This window comes from Aspergillus thermomutatus (assembly GCF_002237265.1).
Source record: "Aspergillus thermomutatus strain HMR AF 39 chromosome Unknown NODE_24, whole genome shotgun sequence".
Taxonomy (NCBI): Eukaryota; Fungi; Ascomycota; class Eurotiomycetes; order Eurotiales; family Aspergillaceae; genus Aspergillus; species Aspergillus thermomutatus.
The window spans coordinates 81,161-98,713 of record NW_020798072.1 but is presented as its reverse complement, the minus strand read 5'-3'; the positions used below and the strand labels follow the sequence as shown (position 1 = coordinate 98,713).

The following is a 17,553-nucleotide window of genomic DNA, read 5'->3' as shown; positions in this document are numbered from 1 at the left end:
ATCGCCAAAATAATAGGACTCAGCTGAGCACCTCAACCACTAGTGAGTAGGACTCAGAATGGAGAATTTATATGGCAACCATCCATACAGAGATCGTCCATATCGCTCACCGTCAATCTGAGTGGACGTTGCACAGGAACGTCATAGCTGTGGCTATACGTAACCGCATCTATCAAATTAAGATCAATATTATTTGATTTCATAAGAAGCATTAAGACGCGACCCTTTGGCCTTGTATTTCTCGCTCCTCTTTACTGTGTCCTACAATCTTTAGACAAATTGTCATATTCGTAATACTAATACGTCCACGAGTCACGGTCGGACTACCTGGACGATGACCGAAACGGGAGACGATGACGTTTGCAGTTCTTGACCTAACTTTTCCTTTGTTGTACCTAGCACCTAATCCTTAGGCCTCTGATAGTTGGGGATTTTCATGTGACATCAGTCCTAGCAGTAATAATAAACAGTGGACATTGATAATATAGAATCTTACATCATGCTGATATGATGTTTGCTTCATGGGTTAGAGCAGATGGACCCATAGAATAGGAGGTGGTTATGCACATCAAACCCCTTTGACGGCTTGGATATCTACCTATTATCTTGGCTCGCTCTTCATCAGTACTTTTACTTACCTGACTACATGATGATGGGACTAATCCTCAGCATCTAGTGTATCCAGGTAGTAGTAGCTAGCCACTGCCAGCTCCGTCATTGACACCCAATATACATCGTGGGTATTCATCACAATATCACTGCCAGATCAAGGTCTGTCCCCATGACCTGGTTCTGGCGAGCACCTTGCTCCAGTACGACGGTGAAGGTACCGCTGTGCTGGATATGGGAGTTGGTATATCCTTGGTTTCGACTGACAAGAGGAAGGTCCGGATGGAATGATACATGGTTCGACCATGAGGTTGTCCCAAAGCAGGAGTTAGTACTACCAACAAATCGATCAGAGTTCTATTCCACATTTCTGGGAGAGAAGCCTGACTCATGAAGCTTGTTCAACAGCGTCTGCGATAAGCTTTCTTTGTTCTTCCGCAGGTGCTCACTTTCATTGTCTGGTGCATTGGTAATTGTCACCGTGCATCTTGGACGTAGAAGGCAAGAAAACACCTACCTCTACCTTTTCGATTCCAATATTTGATCGTATCTCAGATCTTGGCACTTGGTGAATGCCTGAAGGGTATCTGACTGGTGGTGTTCAAACCACATGCCTGAAATCCTGAATGATAAGGCTTCAAACGTCTCCCTTGATAGCCGCTCGGCTAGAATCGGCGTCCCGTGCTCGGCGTCAAAAAAGAAGAAGGCGGTAAGTGCTAAAGGTCTCTCCGCCTACTACAAAAGGCTTAGATATTGCCCATTCCTGGAGTCGCGCGATCCCGGAAGTTGACTAGCGCGGTTCTTATTCCTCCTGCGAGTCATCGACAGGGGGAAGCGATGAAGCAATTTTTGTTGCTGTCATGATGAAAGCGGCTAGACAGGGATGTTGATAAAGACAATCTTCTTAGAAGCATCCTATAACCACATTGAGAGATTCATCCAGAGGACATTACGGCTAGATCATCGCAATAGATTCCGCTCAATTGATCCGTCTCTCTCGCTGCGGATATCGATGGCGAAGTCCCAGAGATTGGCTCCGCTCGGCAAGAAAAACTTTTGCTTTCGCCCCTCCCGGCTCTTGTCAATCGGAGAAAACATGGAGTAGGTCATTTAATATAATAACAATCATCTGGACTCATTCTAGATCAGGTTGTTCTCTTCTGTAGACTGTCACCGTTTGCTTATATCTCCCCAGTCTCCGTTATCGCAGGCGGATTCAAGTCGGTTCCTGCTGTTGTTATAGTTCGGCACAATCGCCGGATCTGATAGTGACTCACAACTCCCAACTTAAAGTCAATTGACCTCGAACCCCTCGCTCAACCTTTGCCCCTCGGTCAGAACTGGGTTCTGCGATAATACAATTCTCAAATCGTATCAGCAATCATCCCACCAGGCCAATCATGGGTTCCATGGCGCAGACAGTACGAGAGCTTGATGCCTCGACCGTCAACGTAACTCTGTCCACCAACCTGCGTCTGGTTCCTGAACCGGGTTCCCCGGAGGAACTCAGTCACTCGCACTGTACAGACCACATGGTCACCGTCAGATGGACCGTGAACAATGGATGGGAGACCCCGGAAATCAGACCATACGAGAATCTCAGCATCCCGCCGACCGCTGGCTGCCTGCACTATGCTACTGAATGCTTCGAGGGCATGAAGGTTTACCGAGGATACGATGGCAAACTGCGTCTGTTCCGGCCGGACTGCAACGGCGAGAGACTTGTCATGAGTGCCCAGAGATCTTCTTTGCCCAGCTTCCGGTTTGAGGAGCTCAAGGTGCTTATCGCCAAGTTGATGCAGATCGATGGACCCCGTATGCATCCTTTCTTCGAAAGAATCCTTGACATGGACTAACACAATTGTTTTTTCCTCCAATAGGCTGGCTCCCCAAGGACCAACCCGGTCGATTCCTTTACCTTCGTCCCACTTTGATCGGCAGCGGCCCCCATCTGGGTGTGCAAACACCCAAAGAAGCCCTCCTCTTCATCATTGCCGTGCCATGGCCTGACCCATCCAAGAAGCCCGTCGAGCCTGGCACCAAGCCCGGCTTGAAGCTTCTCGCCTCCCACCCTGACACAATCCGTGCCTGGCCTGGTGGCTTCGGTTACGCGAAGCTCGGAGCTAACTATGGCCCTTCCCTGGCAGCCCACGGTCAAGCTCAAGCCTTGGGCTTTGACCAAGTCCTCTGGCTCTTCGGGGAGGACCGTCAAGTGACCGAGGCCGGCGCCAGCAATTTCTTCATTGTCTGGGAGAACAAGGACACCGGCAAACTTGAGCTCGTCACCGCGCCCCTTGAGAACCAGCTCATCCTTGCCGGTGTTACCCGTCGCAGCGTGCTGGAGCTGGCGCGGTCGAGATTGGCCAAGCCTGTCGGAAGCCTTGCACCTGTTGATGTTGTGGAAAAGGCGCTTACCATCGGAAATGTTGAGCAAGCCTGGAAGGAGGGACGCATCGTTGAAGCCTTCGTCTCCGGCACTGCTGTAAGTCAATCTTCACCCGACGACTTTCACGCATCCTTTCGCTAATGCAAAATAGTACTTTATCACTCCGGTGAAGCTCGTCAGGAACGGCGATCTCGACATGGACATGGTTGATGCGGGCGTTGAGCGTGCGGGATACGCTGCCCAGATCAGATCTTGGTTGGATGCCATCATGTATGGCAAGGAGAACCATGATTGGTCTTATGTGATTGAGGGAGAGGTCGAAAATTAAGATGAATGAATGCATCCTTTCTTTTGCCAATAGACATAGACTCAAAAGTGACAATGTGTTGGTTGCATGCGGGATGGTGGCCAGAACGGAGTTTTCATGCTGAACATGCCAATTTTCTATAGTTTTGTGCTGAGCTTAGCTCTTGGAATTGCAAATACCATTCAAATTTCCTTGTCGGCATGGAGGATTGATCCTGATGACTGTTGAATGCCTTGTTTTGATTCGCACTGAATGAGGTGTGGGCATGGTAGCATGCCCAGAGAGTGAAAGATCCATATCGGAATATGTTGGAAACCTGTTCCTTTGCCACATAACTGATATATATGTCTTTCCACTCATCCTGTGGTCGCTTATTTGAGATGCGTAAGTGAATGGCGCACAGGGTCAAAAGGAATCGTGATGGCGTGTAAACAGTCGATTGAAATTATATGCCAGAGAGTTGTCATTAAGCAGAGGATACTCGCCTATGCCGAAGCCACATTGTCCATGTCCAGATCCTCCATCGTGTTCCCTTCACCGAGATCGACGACGAGGGGAGCATACTCCCCTGTCTCGTCGTCTTCGTCATCATCATTCATTTCCAGCTCAACTTGCTCGCCATCCTCCAGCTGGACCATGCCCCGGCGAACAAATGCTTCGCGATCCAATTCCCAGTCGTATTCGTCTTTGACCCATGTAGCCAGCTTGTCGAACTCCGCCTTCACCGTAGGACCCGGATTGTCAATGACTTCATATAGAGTTCGCCTGAACTTCATCAAAAGTTTGCGCAGAAATTCCCCGCCCTCGTGTCCGTCAATATCGAATAGTCCACCTTCGACATCATCACACCGTTTGAGCTGTAGCAGAAGCAATCGCAGTACGCTCGCCATGAAAGGCTCGCGATCCTTGATTGCATTCTGGCAGGTCAAGACTAGTTCCAGCAGTCTTTTCCATTGCTGCAGACATGAGTAGTTCATCAATGTTAGAACCATCAAGAAAGTGAATTGAAGTTCACCCAGAATCTGTGCCTCTCCCGTCTTTTCTCCGTGGTCCCCGCTATTGGAGTGTCGTTGAATCAGGTCTCCTAATGCCCATGAACGATCTTGCGCCGCTTCAGTCCTCTCCCGTCCAATAGCTCCTTCTCTCCATGTGCGCTTCAGGTCAACAGGAAGAAACGAGAATTCGCTCTCCTGCTCCCCGGTAACCTGAGCTAGATCCTCTGAGTTGGGACCCGGAAGCCCTGGGATCTGATCACTATCCCTTTCCGCAGTGCTACCAGATGTCACCATCCATCGAGGCCGACCATCGACGTCCATTTCAGGGTGGCCTATAATCCGCGACAGAAGCCTTGGAGAAATACTGTTCGTCAAGTCTGCCCAATCTTTTCTGCCTTCTTCCTCATCAACTTCATCAATGTCTTCTTGAACAGGACCCTTTTGCTCCGTTTGCGACTGCGACTGCGACTGTGGTGTCCGCGATGACGAGACACGACTGCGGTACCGGAACAGCCCACCACGCTGCCAGACAGCGCCTAAATTCGCTTTATGCCGCATCGCCTCCTGCCTGTCTGCATCGCTGTTTGCTCGTAGAGGCTCCAGCGTTTCTGTCTCCGAGTTCCATTTCCAGACGAAAATATCCGAGCCCAAACTTCTGGTTGATGCCGGTACAATGGCCCCATTGTGACTCTCCTCAAAGGCGCTGATATCGCCGACGTAGAACCACCCCCCGCATCTCAGAGAAAGGCTTTCTGTTGTTCCAGTGTATAAAAAGTGCCAACCATTCGGTAGGTCTCGTATCCCGTGAAAGTTGACTGTCGATGTGAAGGTGACGAGATCAATGCCGACAAGGGTCTTTGGCGGAAGGTGGGGGACGAGGATGGTGGGGGAGGGCGAGAGAGGAAGAGGCATGGCTGTGGACGTGGACGCAGCGCGATTCTTGTAAGCCCACTTTCAGTGACTGCTTGGAGAGGCAGGAAGCGACTGCTCTGTTCAAGCCGTTCAAAAATCTGCCGTCGTGAAAGTGATCCGGGATACAGATCTCAGCCTTGACGTCAGTTCATGGCATCAACCGACCTTCAGTGGACTTGTCCTCGACAACGTCAAAGAGGCGCGAGATGGCAGAGTGAGTAGGATCCAGGGACTGGAATACTCTAGAGGTAGAATGATTGCGCTTGATGAGTTGGTGAACAGATTAAAGAATGAACTATATTGGCCATAGCTCCAAAGCTCTTACCGAATTTGAACTTCCGCCCGCACTAGCTAGCAATAATCACCTCGACAAGTCCTGCTTCTCCATCTAGCTTTCAGATCGATTATAGGCTGATTTGCCACTTGATTTTGAATGCCTTCTTTACTTTGAATGAAATATGCACGAGACTGAGTACTGCTAGGATTCATACGGCAACCCACATCAACCTTCTACAATTATCCCGCTACACCACGAACCCCGAGTATGCTCCAATTCTGGTTATATTGGCAGAGATAGCTGCTATACTGGCTAACAGACTATTAGAACCCCCCGAACCGAAGACAAAAACTTTTGGACATGAGAAAAATTGAAGACCAGGCGATAAGGGCCGTTCTTCGCGTTTATTCCATCCACATCCGCGGGCACAAGGCCCTGGCGGTAGCCTCCAATCCAGCCATGCAATGAACTTGCACAACCTGGACAAAGACACACCCGCACACGTCTACAGACGACGACCACGACGACCACCCTTGCGACGAGTAGAGTCGGAAGGAGTGGGGGTCACGTCCTCGATTCTGCCAATTCTCATGCCAGAACGAGCAAGGGCACGGAGAGCGGACTGAGCACCGGGACCGGGGGTCTTAGTACCGTTACCTGTGGTATAATTAGCTTCATGTCCCTGACAACACCCTCTCGAAAGTTTTGCTACATACCACCAGTGGCACGGATCTTGATGTGGAGAGCGTTGATGCCGAGCTCCTTGCAGCGGGCAGCAACGTCCTGAGCAGCCAACATGGCAGCGTAGGGAGAAGACTCGTCACGGTCAGCCTTGACCTTCATACCACCGGTGACACGGCAGATGGTTTCGCGACCACTGTTATTGGAAATCTATGTTAGTTCCTTGTCTCTAAGGAAACCCCATTGCGCATCGCTCTTCGAGGGTATCAATCGCACGAGGCCAAAAGTTGCGAAGAACAAAAACGAACCTCAGATCGGTAACGTGGACGAAGGTATCGTTGAAAGAGGCGAAGATACGGGCAACGCCGAAAACGAGCTTGCCTGTACACGACTGTTAGAGTCCAGTATGCGCAAAATTTCGCATTGTCTCAAACATACCATCTCCGGCCAGAGGACCGAGGGAGACGTTCTCCTTGGCGGCAGTGGTTGTCTTCTTGGGAGGCATTTTGGGTGTGCTGGTCGTGGGATGGAATATGGAGAAAGAGAAGAAGAGAAAATGAAGATACGCTGATGGAGTTCGAGATAGAAAAAGTGGAGATTGTGTGTGCCCTACAAAGGTTGCACCGCGCTGATTGGCCCGAAGTTGATTCGCGGCGGTCAAGCGAGTTGCAGCCTGAGGCAGAAACAACAGGTACTCCGTACAAACCGTACAATGTGCTCGGTGAGACGGCAGCAGTCGGGCCGGTAGGCGGTGAGCCAGGAGCTTTTAAGCTAGGAGTTAAATTTTCCGCCGCTCTGTCAGATTCTCACTTCTTGAACAATCAGACATCAGCAGTGCAGATCTTTCTCGGGTCTCATTTCTCTTTCAATAAAACAGCATAGCCTGGTGGTTCTAGAGATTTTCGTATTCTCTCCCGTCCACTGGCTTAGGTGCACCTTTTGCTCATTTATTAGCTTGGTGCCGCTAACTAGGAATCAATATGGTCCTCACCAAGGAAAATGCCATGATTGGCATCATTGGTTTGGGAGACATGGGCAAGATGTATGCCCAGCGGCTCAGTATGGCAGGGTGGAGGTAAATCATCACTTTTCCCTACTGACAACCGTCATTCGCTCGTAATAGGTAAGACATTCTCTCTTTTCCTCTTTTTTCTTTTTCCTTTTACATGATGACTTGAGTGCATTTGGCTCGAGCATGACCTGGCGGTTGCACCGCTTCGCCATTCTGGTCTGTGGTTGACCGTCAGGTTGTCGATGATGTAAAATCTCAGCTACCTTTATTTCTTTTGTCTGAAACCTTCATGAAGGATTTCTTGTTCTCGAAGCTCTGATGTTGCTGTCCTCCAACTGATCGCTAACTCTCAAGTTTCTCAGGTTCTCGTACTCGTACTAAGTCTGTTGAAGCGGCTGGAATTCACTAACCACTATCTGTTTATAAAGGGTAAATGCTTGTGATCTGCCTCAGAATTATGATCGTCTAAAGGAAGAGTTTGCCTCTCAAGTACGTCGTTTGCTCACAGCTCATGCTGTCCATACTCATCGTATATATAGCAAGGTGTCACTATACTGCCGAATGGACACCTGGTTTCAAGAATTAGCGATTATATTATATACAGTGTAGAGGCTGGAGTCATCGACAGGGTAGTTGCACAGTATGGGCCATGTATGTCCTTGTTCGAGCAAAGGATACCACCTCCACCACTCTTAGTATCGATTTTTCTGACTTGTGGAAAGCAACCAAGGTCGGTGCGATCGTCGGCGGCCAAACATCCTGCAAGGCGCCTGAATTAGCTGCGTTCGAGAAGCATCTTCCTCCAGATGTAGAAATCTTATCGTGTCATTCGCTCCATGGACCCCAGGTCAACCCGAAAGGACAACCTCTGGTACGACACGCGTTGTGTTACTGCGAGTCTTTCCTGCATAATAACAGGGTTTGCTCTAGGTCTTGATTCAGCACCGTGCCTCAGACGAGAGTTTGCGATTCGTCGAAGAGGTACTCTCATCGTTCGGTTCCAAATATGTCTACCTCACGGGCGAGATGCATGACCGGATCACTGCAGATACCCAAGCTGTTACACATGCAGCCTTCTTAAGCATGGGAACGGCTTGGCAGGCAAACAATCAGTTCCCCTGGGAGATGTCGCGCTGGGTTGGCGGGATTGAGAACGTCAAGATCAACATCACATTACGCATCTACTCTAACAAATGGCACGTCTATGCTGGCCTCGCCATCCTCAACCCGGCTGCAAAGGAACAGATCCGCACCTATGCCCAATCCGTAACGGAGCTGTATAAACTGATGATCGGGGGACAGCGAGAGGAGCTGAAACGTCGAGTCAAGGCGGCCGGGGCGGCTGTCTTCAAGGACGGTACTGAGGGCCAGGATTTGCTCCTCAAGGATGAAGTCCTCGATCGCTTCTCCCTCTCGAACCAGCCTCGCGAGAATCACCCGCCGAACAACCACCTGAGTCTCCTTGCAATTGTCGATTGTTGGTCGAAATTGGGCATCGTACCGTACGATCATATGATCTGCTCAACACCTGTGAGTGACGCTAATACCATGTATTGCTTGCATCGTTCCATGTTGAGTTGCTAATTGCTCTCTGAAGCTCTTCCGTTTGTGGTTGGGAGTCACTGAGTATCTATTCCGCAACCCTAAGCTCCTCGATGAGGCATTAGATACCGCAATTGACGACAAAACCTTTCGCTCGGACGATCTAGAGTTCACATTCGCAGCTAGGGTAAGTACTCAATCTCGCACGATGGTCTATCCGCAGTGATGCCGCGGGGCAGGAGGCTTCTCATACTATCGTTCATAAAGCCTGGGATACTGACGTATTGCGTACAATTAATAGGCGTGGTCTGATTGCGTTTCATTTGGTGATTTCGAATCCTACCGTGATCGCTTCGAGCGAATCCAGCAGTACTTCGCGCCTCGTTTCCCTGACGCAGTCAAGCTTGGAAACGAGATGATGAAGACGATCTTGGAGAAGACAGCGACGCAGACACTATAAGCGCATTCGGGAAGTTGAGGGAAACCAGGATGATGTGATGAAGCACGAACGACAGAAAGAGGGCATAGATGATACATCATAAACTTGTTCAATTACACTCTGTGAATGCTCCGTTGATCAGAACATGTAGGCGTCTGTATAGTAGTCACTTCTTGGCTGTAGGAGTCTTCCTTTGAGGAATTATTCATGAAGCAATCTCACTACTAAATTTCAAGAATGGTCGAAGCCTTGGCAACCACCAGCTTGGTTGGTTTCATGGCTATCCAACGGCCTTATGCACAAGGCATATTCGGGCCTTAGTCCGATAAGCATCGTGTTTCAAGCAAAATTTGAGCTAAGAAGAATGCCATGACAGCACTTAAATGGCGATGGTAGCATTTTGATTGTTTATGCTAGCCCACTTGGAGATTTTCATGTCATGCATGATGCACATGGTGCTCTATGTGCTTATGAGCCTCTTGGTTTACATCCATCCCCATGACGCCTTGATTGTGACCATGTTCAGAGTACTTCCTCAGAAGCCAAGTAAATGTATCCCAATCAGATACAATGGAACAAGGGAGAGTGTTAATTGTGGTGTGCCCCTAGTACACTTTCTCGTGTATACCAGCCTCATCCACACACTCCTGTGCAAGGTGTGACATGACCCTAGCAGCTGAAGCTAGGGCCACAGCGGCCGCGTCGCAGGCAATGGCGGTTGTTCTGCACAAGTGATGTAATTTTTTGGCCCGCTTCTGGGCAGCAGTGGCAGCAGCACGGACAGCAGCACTGGGGGTGGGAGCAGGCGCATGGCTGGGGGCTTCGGAGGCAGTCGTAACACTTGCTGCTGCTGCAGTGTTCTTCTCAGCAGCTTTGGCAGTCTTAGGGGCTGTACCATGTCAGTATATAGCTGCATACTATATTGTGTTACTGTTAGATACTTACGGCGGAAGCTACAGCGAGCGCCATCAGAGTTGTAATGGCAATTCGCACAGCTACCACGAAGGTAGCCTTGGAGCATAACACACTGTGCCCAAGGGCCATAGCCACGCCGGCAGTGCTCGCAGGGGGAGGCAGTCACGGCACCAATGCATTGCACCTGCAATGCCTCCCAGTTAACGAAACGGCCCAGGTTGAAGCTCTCCTCTGGGTCGTAGGTGGCCCGCCAGACTGGTTCTCTCACGGCAGTCTTCTGTCCAAGGGCCTCCATGGCCCTGCTTGGCTTGCCTTCGTAGCATGTGATGTCCATGGCCATATCGGCCCAGTCGCCAGGGGCGACATCGGGAGGCGGGACAACAGTTGTATCGGGGCCAGTCGTGGAGGTTATCTCAGCAGCATTGGCAGCAGCAGCCACAGAACCGGCTGTGGTGTTTGGTTTGGGAGTGGCAGAGGCACTCTTGCGGGTCGAGGCAGCATCTCGCTTGCGTTTGCAGGTCATGGAGCCCATCTTTGAGCCAGGGCTTTGCAACTGACGATCGAACTGGGGCATGGGAGGCACCTTGGCAGGCGTAACAACAATGGTTCGCAGGAGAGGGAGTTAGTGGCAGGTAAAAGAAAAAGTTTTGGATAGCAGCCGGTCAAATCTTCGGGTGGGAGGCATCTTATATATCTATCTACTGCCTATTATCATATAACTTCAATAGAAAATAGTAACACAACATTCAATAGGAAGTTGAATAGCATAGCAAGATTGCTTCCTACTGTGCTGGCTTCTCGCAACCCCATTGACAACTCTCCTTGGGTGTTGTATCTGTTTCGGACCGACTGTTATTCTGAATTGGCGCAGCTGAAGCTGGCAGCTGAAGCTGGCAGCGAGCGCCCGGCCAGCTTGTCTTGTATATATTCCCAAGCAGATTTGCATCAAGGTTCTGCAGAGCATTGATCCAAAAAGACCTTCTCAGCCCAGATATGCAGGGTCTATTTAGACACTAGAATTCAAGCCAAACAAGGTGCATAAATTAATAATTAAGTCTCATAGGGGGCCAAGAAGGTCGACATTTATCACTTAAGGTATCCCTTGTACAAGACAGAGCGCCAATAAAAAGGATAGCGGCCTTAGGCGATAAGGTTGTCACCAAGTTAGTCAGCCAGTGGTAGCCAAGACTTGAGATCCCAGCTTGAAACCATCAACAGGGGGAGTATAGTCCCTTCTTGGAGTATACTTCTAAACCTTGGAGCGAAATTATGATGCCGTTGTTCTGATACCTGCATCGAACCTCTGCCGATCTGGATAGCTTGCGGTACGGTCTTGTTTCACCCACGGAAAAGCTGCCGTCCGTGACCGCGGCGCACTCTCCCCTCCCTTCGGACTCCTCATTCTCCAAACAGCACCTCATTCCGATCTGAAGCCACCGGCCTTTGTTTACAAGACCCTCTTGATTCACCTCCTTCGAGCTCAATGCGGTCCTTCATCCTTTGTTTCTCTCGCGACAGGTGACACGCACTCCCCACTTGCGACTAAATGGAGATCTATGGCGTCCGGATATAATTCAAATTTCTCCGCAACGTCGAACCAGCACCGTGATCTGGGTGACGGACGGTCGTATACCAGCCATGATGATGCCTCCGCAAATGGCAGCTGGGCCGAGACCGCTTCAAGACCTGGGAGGAATGTTCGCTCGGAGTCTGGAAATAGTGCAACCATCCGCCCTCGGGGAGGTTCTGGAGGCTCTTTAGCACCTTCCCTCGGGGGTCCTGGTAGTTTCAGCTCGGAGCTTAAGAGCATGACTACATCGCGGAGTGTCACACCTCGACCCGATGGTACCTACAGGCGACGAGGAAGCAGCAACGTTGATTTGGATGAATTGTCGAGCACCGAGGAGCGCCAGGCTGCGATTCGCGATAAGATCGCCAAAGAGATGAAGATCAAGACGGGAACCGAAAACATGCTTGAGGCACTTCTGGCCAAGGATCCGAAACATACCAAGGATCAACGGTTGAGGGTGGAATCAGAACTGAGCTCGTCCAATCGCAAGCTTGCGGAGCTACACCATGAGCTCGAGGAGGAATTACTACGTGCGCAGGCGCCGTCAACTCCTCCGCGGAATCGCTATTCGATGTCTCTTTTTCGGGGTAGCCCCAGGCGGTCGCCCTCCCGCAACAACGACCTCACCCTTGACGATGATCGATTGGAAGAAGCTGAGGCGGAGATGGAGTCGCCTACATACGTCCTCGCGGAAACATTACAGGCTCTGGAGATTGAAGGGATGGCGCCAGATTACTATGTCGAGCGCGCCAACAGTCTGGTCGAACTCTTTAGGCGTCACCCAACCCTGAAATACGATCTCGCATGGTCCGTTTTCGGCTTGCGCGTTCAAGTCATGCTCTTAAGTGACAGCAAAGAAGTCGTAGCGGCTGGATACCGCTTGACTCGATACGCCATAGCTGATAGAAAATCACTTCAAATCATCCGGTCCCTGCACACAGATGAGCTAGTGATACTATCTCTAGTCAAGGAGAGCAAAGCTAGCATTGAGCGCGAACAGGCATTGAAGTTTGTCCGAGCTTTTCTGGATGTGAAAGACGGCGTTCACGAAATCTCGCGGGCTGTTGTGCGAACGATCGTCTCCATTGCTGAACATCAAGAGGATCGTCTTCGAAACATATCTATCATGACCCTCGCTGAAATCTTGGTCAAGGACCCAGAGCTGATCGCCTATGCTGGAGGGTTTGCAACTTTGCATGATGCTCTGGCAGAGGGAACTTTCGGCGCATCGGAAAGTCTGATTGCAAGCTTCCTACATGTTCTCGATACGCCGCACAGCAGAAAACACCTGCAAGGAGGATGCGAACTCGAAGCCGTACTCGCACCATTTACTGACTCGCTTTCGGACTCAGTTCATAATGGGCGATTGAAATCGTCTGCCAAAGCCATTTCCGCAATGCTTAAAACATGGCCGGGATTGGTAATCCTTGCAAGACATGAAGCCAAACCCCTTCAATCCCTCCTAGAATCGTTGCACTACCCCGATCCACAGGCAAGAGATCTAATCATGGAACTACTTTTTGATGCCCTCAGGATCAAACCACCTTCGTGGTCATCATCTTTTCTCGCAGGCCGCCGACTCACCACGTATGGCAGAGTTGCTAACCTCAGATCCGAGTCTGACGCGAAACCAGTTCGCGCATTTTACGACAGCAATGATGATAGGTTTGATTTGACCGCGCATTTTTCAACCTTGATTCTCGCGACGCTGATTGATGCCGGACTTTCAGAGGTGTGTTTCTCATGAATCTTTCTCCTTCCGTACATACTCTAACCAGGAACAGTCCCTTTCAGATCTCATCGAGGAAGAGACAGATCAGTCACTCAGGCGAAAAGCTACACTACTTCTGACAGAGGTGCTAAAGTTGGCACATCATTCCTTACCTCAACATATCAGCGCAAAACTCCAAGTTCTTCCACATTTACTCCCAGCAGCAGTCAAGTTTGATGTTGAGAACCACGACGTTTGCAGCTCAACCATATATCAAATAGAGAGCATAAACCGAACTTTAGCTCGCTCGGTAGGCTTCTCGAATGGAGCAGGGCGTTATAACGTGGATGTGGACATCTCTGCATCACTTCTGTCTGGCGACCAAGGCAAAGATCGACTGAGCCCCGCCATGGATGAGACGCAATTCCGCAATGCGATATTGGAGACAAACGTCTTGAATACTGTCAACTACATTAAGTGGAAATGGGACCTGATTCATCGTATTGTCGAAGGACCCCTAACAAACCCGAAGAGACTAGACGAGGCCATAAAGGGCTCAAAGTTTATGAAACGGCTCATAGGGTTCTATCGACCTTTCAAGTACAGATTTTCTATGGTCCCCAACACCAAGCCGAATCAGCGGTATATTCGGACCGGATGCGCGTTGATGCGCACTCTAGTCCAAGTCCCAGAGGGAACAAAGTATCTGGCGGAGAACAAATTCTTAAGGCAGGTTGCTGAATGTCTCGCACAAGTGGATCGCATGAGCGGACTGACCTCCTCTTCGCCTCTCTTTTCGCGAGAGCAGATGGCTACCACGTTGAGCGGAGGATACTTTGCCATGTTGGGAACGCTGAGCGGCGACCCCAACGGCCTTGCCATGATGGAGCGATGGCACATGCTCAACATGTTCTACCATATCATTGAACTCCAGGATCGGGATGATCTGATACAAACTCTTTTGGGTAACCTCGACTATAGTCAAGAAAGCCATTTGAGAGTTCTGCTGTCTAAAGCCCTCACTACTGGTTCTAAAGAGATCCGCATATTCGCGACGAAGCTGCTGCGGAAGTACGCAGTCGGAAATGTGCATCTTTCCGCGCAAGGGGGAATCGGGAGAGCGGACTGGGTTGTTAAGCTGTTGGTAACCCAGCTATACGATCCTGATGTTTCCGTATGCCAGGTTGCCGTCAAGATACTTGAGGAAGCGTGCAACCAGCGAGACTACCTCGAGTATGTTGTCAAATGTCGGCCTTCACTCGATCACCTCGGTGAGATTGGCGCACCTTTACTTCTACGATTTTTGTCGACATCGGTTGGCTATCATTACTTGGACGGCCTTGACTACATCACGCAAGAAATGGACGATTGGTTCTTAGGCCGGAACGACGCCTACGTTGGTCTCGTGGAAGCTGCGCTTTCCAGGGCCTACGTTGACCAACCCCGCAGGGGTAGCTTTGCGCCTGAGGATTTCGTGGATTTGCAGGACATTGGAGTCGTACCGCCGCATTTCTACAGAGAACTTGCGAGGACGAAAGAGGGGTGTCGACTTCTGGAACAATCGGGCCACTTCAGTGAATTCGCTTGGGCGATTCGAGATTTTCGATTGGACGAAGAAGATACCGAGGCGCTTCTCAAAGTCAAGGGCTGCCTCTGGGCTGTCGGCAACGTTGGCTCTATGGAATTGGGAGCACCGTTTCTCGAAACGGACATCGTTCAGCAAATTGTGAAGATTGCCGAAAGCGCTGAAGTCTTGACAATGCGGGGCACTGCTTTCTTTGTTCTTGGCTTGATCTCTCGCAGTCGTCATGGTTTGAAAGTACTCCGGGAAGCTGGGTGGGACTCGGCGGTCGACCAGAAAGGGGACTCCATCGGGCTGAGTTTGCCCACAGACTTCAAAAAGCTATTCTTGGTAGGTGAAGCATTAACATTCAAGACTTTCAAAGTATACTGAACAGTGATTGCAGGTCGATTTCCCTTCTCATTCTCGGCCGGTGGAAGCTAAACGCTTGTCCCATGAAAAATTCAAGGCGGCCACGACCGATCCAGATCCTGCCAATCAGAAGATCTTGAAGCTAATAGTCGACATGGGCAATACAGTTCTATCCAAAAGAGCAGCCACGGATCTTCATAAGTAAGCCGACCATGTGTTCAAGATCACGGTTATCTCGAATAGAATTGAGGCTGACATATGTCAATCTGTAGCATTAAAGCGAAAGAACCGGATCGATTTCGCCAACCTCACCTATTTCGCAAGGCTCTCAGCATCCTCGAGGGTCATCACTTTCGACTACCGGCACGACGCTTCGCCCTTGATCTTTTTGACAAGAGTGTAATGCGACGTATCGTGTTGGAAGAAGACTCTGACACTGACTCCGAGACTACCTCATCGCAAGAATCTGACTGATGGATTTGTCTTATCTTATGGCTGGACCATCCGTCTTGGGCCTTTGTACTTTTCCCCTCATCCTACGCAAAATCATCATCGATACATATCTCTTCCCCCCCCTCCCATTGAATGTGAATGACGACGATGGTTATGAACCACACTATTGCATTCCTGATTTCAAGGTTAGGCATTTTATGTGAGATGCTACGTTTTCTTACTGACTACCCCCTTCTGTTTTGGTATGGCGTTCAGGCATGTTCAGTCTTGAGCGACGAAAGATGTCACCATGTTATGTTCTTTTAAACTCTAGTGACTCTCTGCCCGCTTTATCACATCTGCTCGAGACCGGTGTCCCAAATGACTGAGGGAATAGGAGTTCAATAGGCGATGACTTGATCAACAGTCAAGGGATCACGGGTACTCTTGGCTTCAAGTTTCATTGGCTCATGAGTGTCTCTCAAACAATTCTGTACATACAAACACATATCCAATCCTCCATGCAGCATATCCAGCATGAAGAGCAGACATGAATGAGCTACTACTGATACTTTAGCGATCGTGCTTCTGAAAGTTTATCAGTCCAGTATGATGTAGAATAGCTTTCGATCTCAGATTGCCCTTGCGTAGATTGGTTGAAACCGAGAGTGAGTGGAGTGACTCTCAAATCTCGGGAGTCGGGATGGCCGAGGTCTTATGCCTCCGCCGTGTAAGCACCCCAACATTGATCTCTCTTAAGCCAGGCATCGATCGCTTCTTGCTATCTACTCCAGCAATTTATACTGAAGATAGTGGAATATTCAAAACTACTTTCACCATATACATTCGTCACACTCACTCATTCTGACCATCAACTGACCCAGCACCCATGGAAAATGACCGAGTGACCTCTTCTCCACACTCTCCACACGATGATGATGGAGATACCGCCTCCGTCAGCGCCGCACCCAACAGCATCACGCCCTCTCAGCCCATCCTAGCGCATTCTCTAATACGTTTGATACAATGCTCGCACTGTTTGCGACCTCTCCGCTCGCCGCTCAGGCTGCCGTGCGGAAATACCTTCTGCCGAGCTTGTCTTCCCCCGCTTCGTGAGCGGAGGGGAATCACATATCCGGCGGACGAGGGACGGAAGCAAGGCTTCAGGTGCTACTGGGGAGGGAAGCAAAACTGCCATGGGGAGCATTGTGTGGGGGACTGCGGGGCTGATGTATTGCTGAGCCGGCTCGTGGATGTCTTTGATGAAGTTCTCGCGCATACTGCGGCGGCGTCGGATACGAGCAATGAGGGGGAGGGGGTGCTTCGGATGACCTGGAAGGGCTTTAAGGATCAAGAGCTAATGTTGAACTGTGCGAACATCGGTTCCGATGTATTGAGGGGAGTGTACAACTTGGTGAAGCAGGGACGCTTCGATTACGATACGACAGAGATTACTTACGAGAGTGCTCTCGAAGACTGCTCTGGAGAGGTTGATCAGTCAAGTGGACTCTTTGAGCGATTGAAAGATTCCATCCGGAGTGAGCTGGACTGTCAAGTCTGTTACTCGCTAATCACAGACCCATTGACCACACCCTGTGGCCACACATTCTGTCGCGGCTGTGTTGCAACGGTCTTAGATCATAGTGATCTCTGTCCTATTTGCCGACGCAAGTTGAACATGTCTTCGACCATAAATTCTGAGCCAGTCAATAAGAGGATATCTGACATTACACAGCTCCTTTTCCCGGACCAGATTGCTTCACAAAAGCAGAGTCTGGCTGAGGAGCAGTCCGATTCAGATGCTGGAACCGTTCTACCCTTGTTCGTCAACT

At 50.0% G+C, this 17,553-nt stretch overlaps 6 protein-coding genes across 6 annotated transcripts; 3 read left to right on the top strand and 3 right to left on the bottom strand.

Annotated features, from left to right (window-relative positions):
* Positions 1 to 2,009: 2,009 nt before the first annotated feature.
* CDV56_108037 (branched-chain amino acid aminotransferase, cytosolic) lies at positions 2,010 to 3,323 on the top strand (the record flags this gene model as incomplete). Its single annotated transcript, XM_026761656.1, has 3 exons — positions 2,010 to 2,424; positions 2,490 to 3,091; positions 3,147 to 3,323. The coding sequence occupies 3 exons, from the start codon at positions 2,010 to 2,012 to the stop codon at positions 3,321 to 3,323; spliced, it is 1,194 nt and encodes a 397-aa protein (XP_026617380.1).
* A 464-nt stretch (positions 3,324 to 3,787) lies between these two features.
* CDV56_107971 (AAR2 splicing factor family protein) lies at positions 3,788 to 5,209 on the bottom strand (the record flags this gene model as incomplete). The annotated part of the gene is made up of 1 exon (XM_026761590.1): positions 3,788 to 5,209. The coding sequence occupies one exon, from the start codon at positions 5,207 to 5,209 to the stop codon at positions 3,788 to 3,790; it is 1,422 nt and encodes a 473-aa protein (XP_026617379.1).
* A 782-nt stretch (positions 5,210 to 5,991) lies between these two features.
* RPS14 (40S ribosomal protein uS11) lies at positions 5,992 to 6,672 on the bottom strand (the record flags this gene model as incomplete). Its single annotated transcript, XM_026761540.1, has 4 exons — positions 5,992 to 6,143; positions 6,203 to 6,363; positions 6,476 to 6,548; positions 6,606 to 6,672. The coding sequence occupies 4 exons, from the start codon at positions 6,670 to 6,672 to the stop codon at positions 5,992 to 5,994; spliced, it is 453 nt and encodes a 150-aa protein (XP_026617378.1).
* A 1,156-nt stretch (positions 6,673 to 7,828) lies between these two features.
* TYR1 (prephenate dehydrogenase (NADP(+))) lies at positions 7,829 to 9,181 on the top strand (the record flags this gene model as incomplete). The annotated part of the gene is made up of 4 exons (XM_026761467.1): positions 7,829 to 8,050; positions 8,110 to 8,709; positions 8,777 to 8,908; positions 9,023 to 9,181. The coding sequence occupies 4 exons, from the start codon at positions 7,829 to 7,831 to the stop codon at positions 9,179 to 9,181; spliced, it is 1,113 nt and encodes a 370-aa protein (XP_026617377.1).
* Positions 9,182 to 9,765: 584 nt separating this feature from the next.
* On the bottom strand, positions 9,766 to 10,607 carry CDV56_107786 (DUF3716 domain-containing protein; the record flags this gene model as incomplete). Its single annotated transcript, XM_026761405.1, has 2 exons — positions 9,766 to 10,049; positions 10,106 to 10,607. 2 exons carry the CDS (start codon positions 10,605 to 10,607, stop codon positions 9,766 to 9,768), a joined length of 786 nt encoding a protein of 261 aa, XP_026617376.1.
* A 1,024-nt stretch (positions 10,608 to 11,631) lies between these two features.
* CDV56_107585 (putative cytosolic regulator Pianissimo) lies at positions 11,632 to 15,763 on the top strand (the record flags this gene model as incomplete). The annotated part of the gene is made up of 4 exons (XM_026761204.1): positions 11,632 to 13,377; positions 13,430 to 15,268; positions 15,324 to 15,490; positions 15,562 to 15,763. 4 exons carry the CDS (start codon positions 11,632 to 11,634, stop codon positions 15,761 to 15,763), a joined length of 3,954 nt encoding a protein of 1,317 aa, XP_026617375.1.
* Positions 15,764 to 17,553: the final 1,790 nt, after the last annotated feature.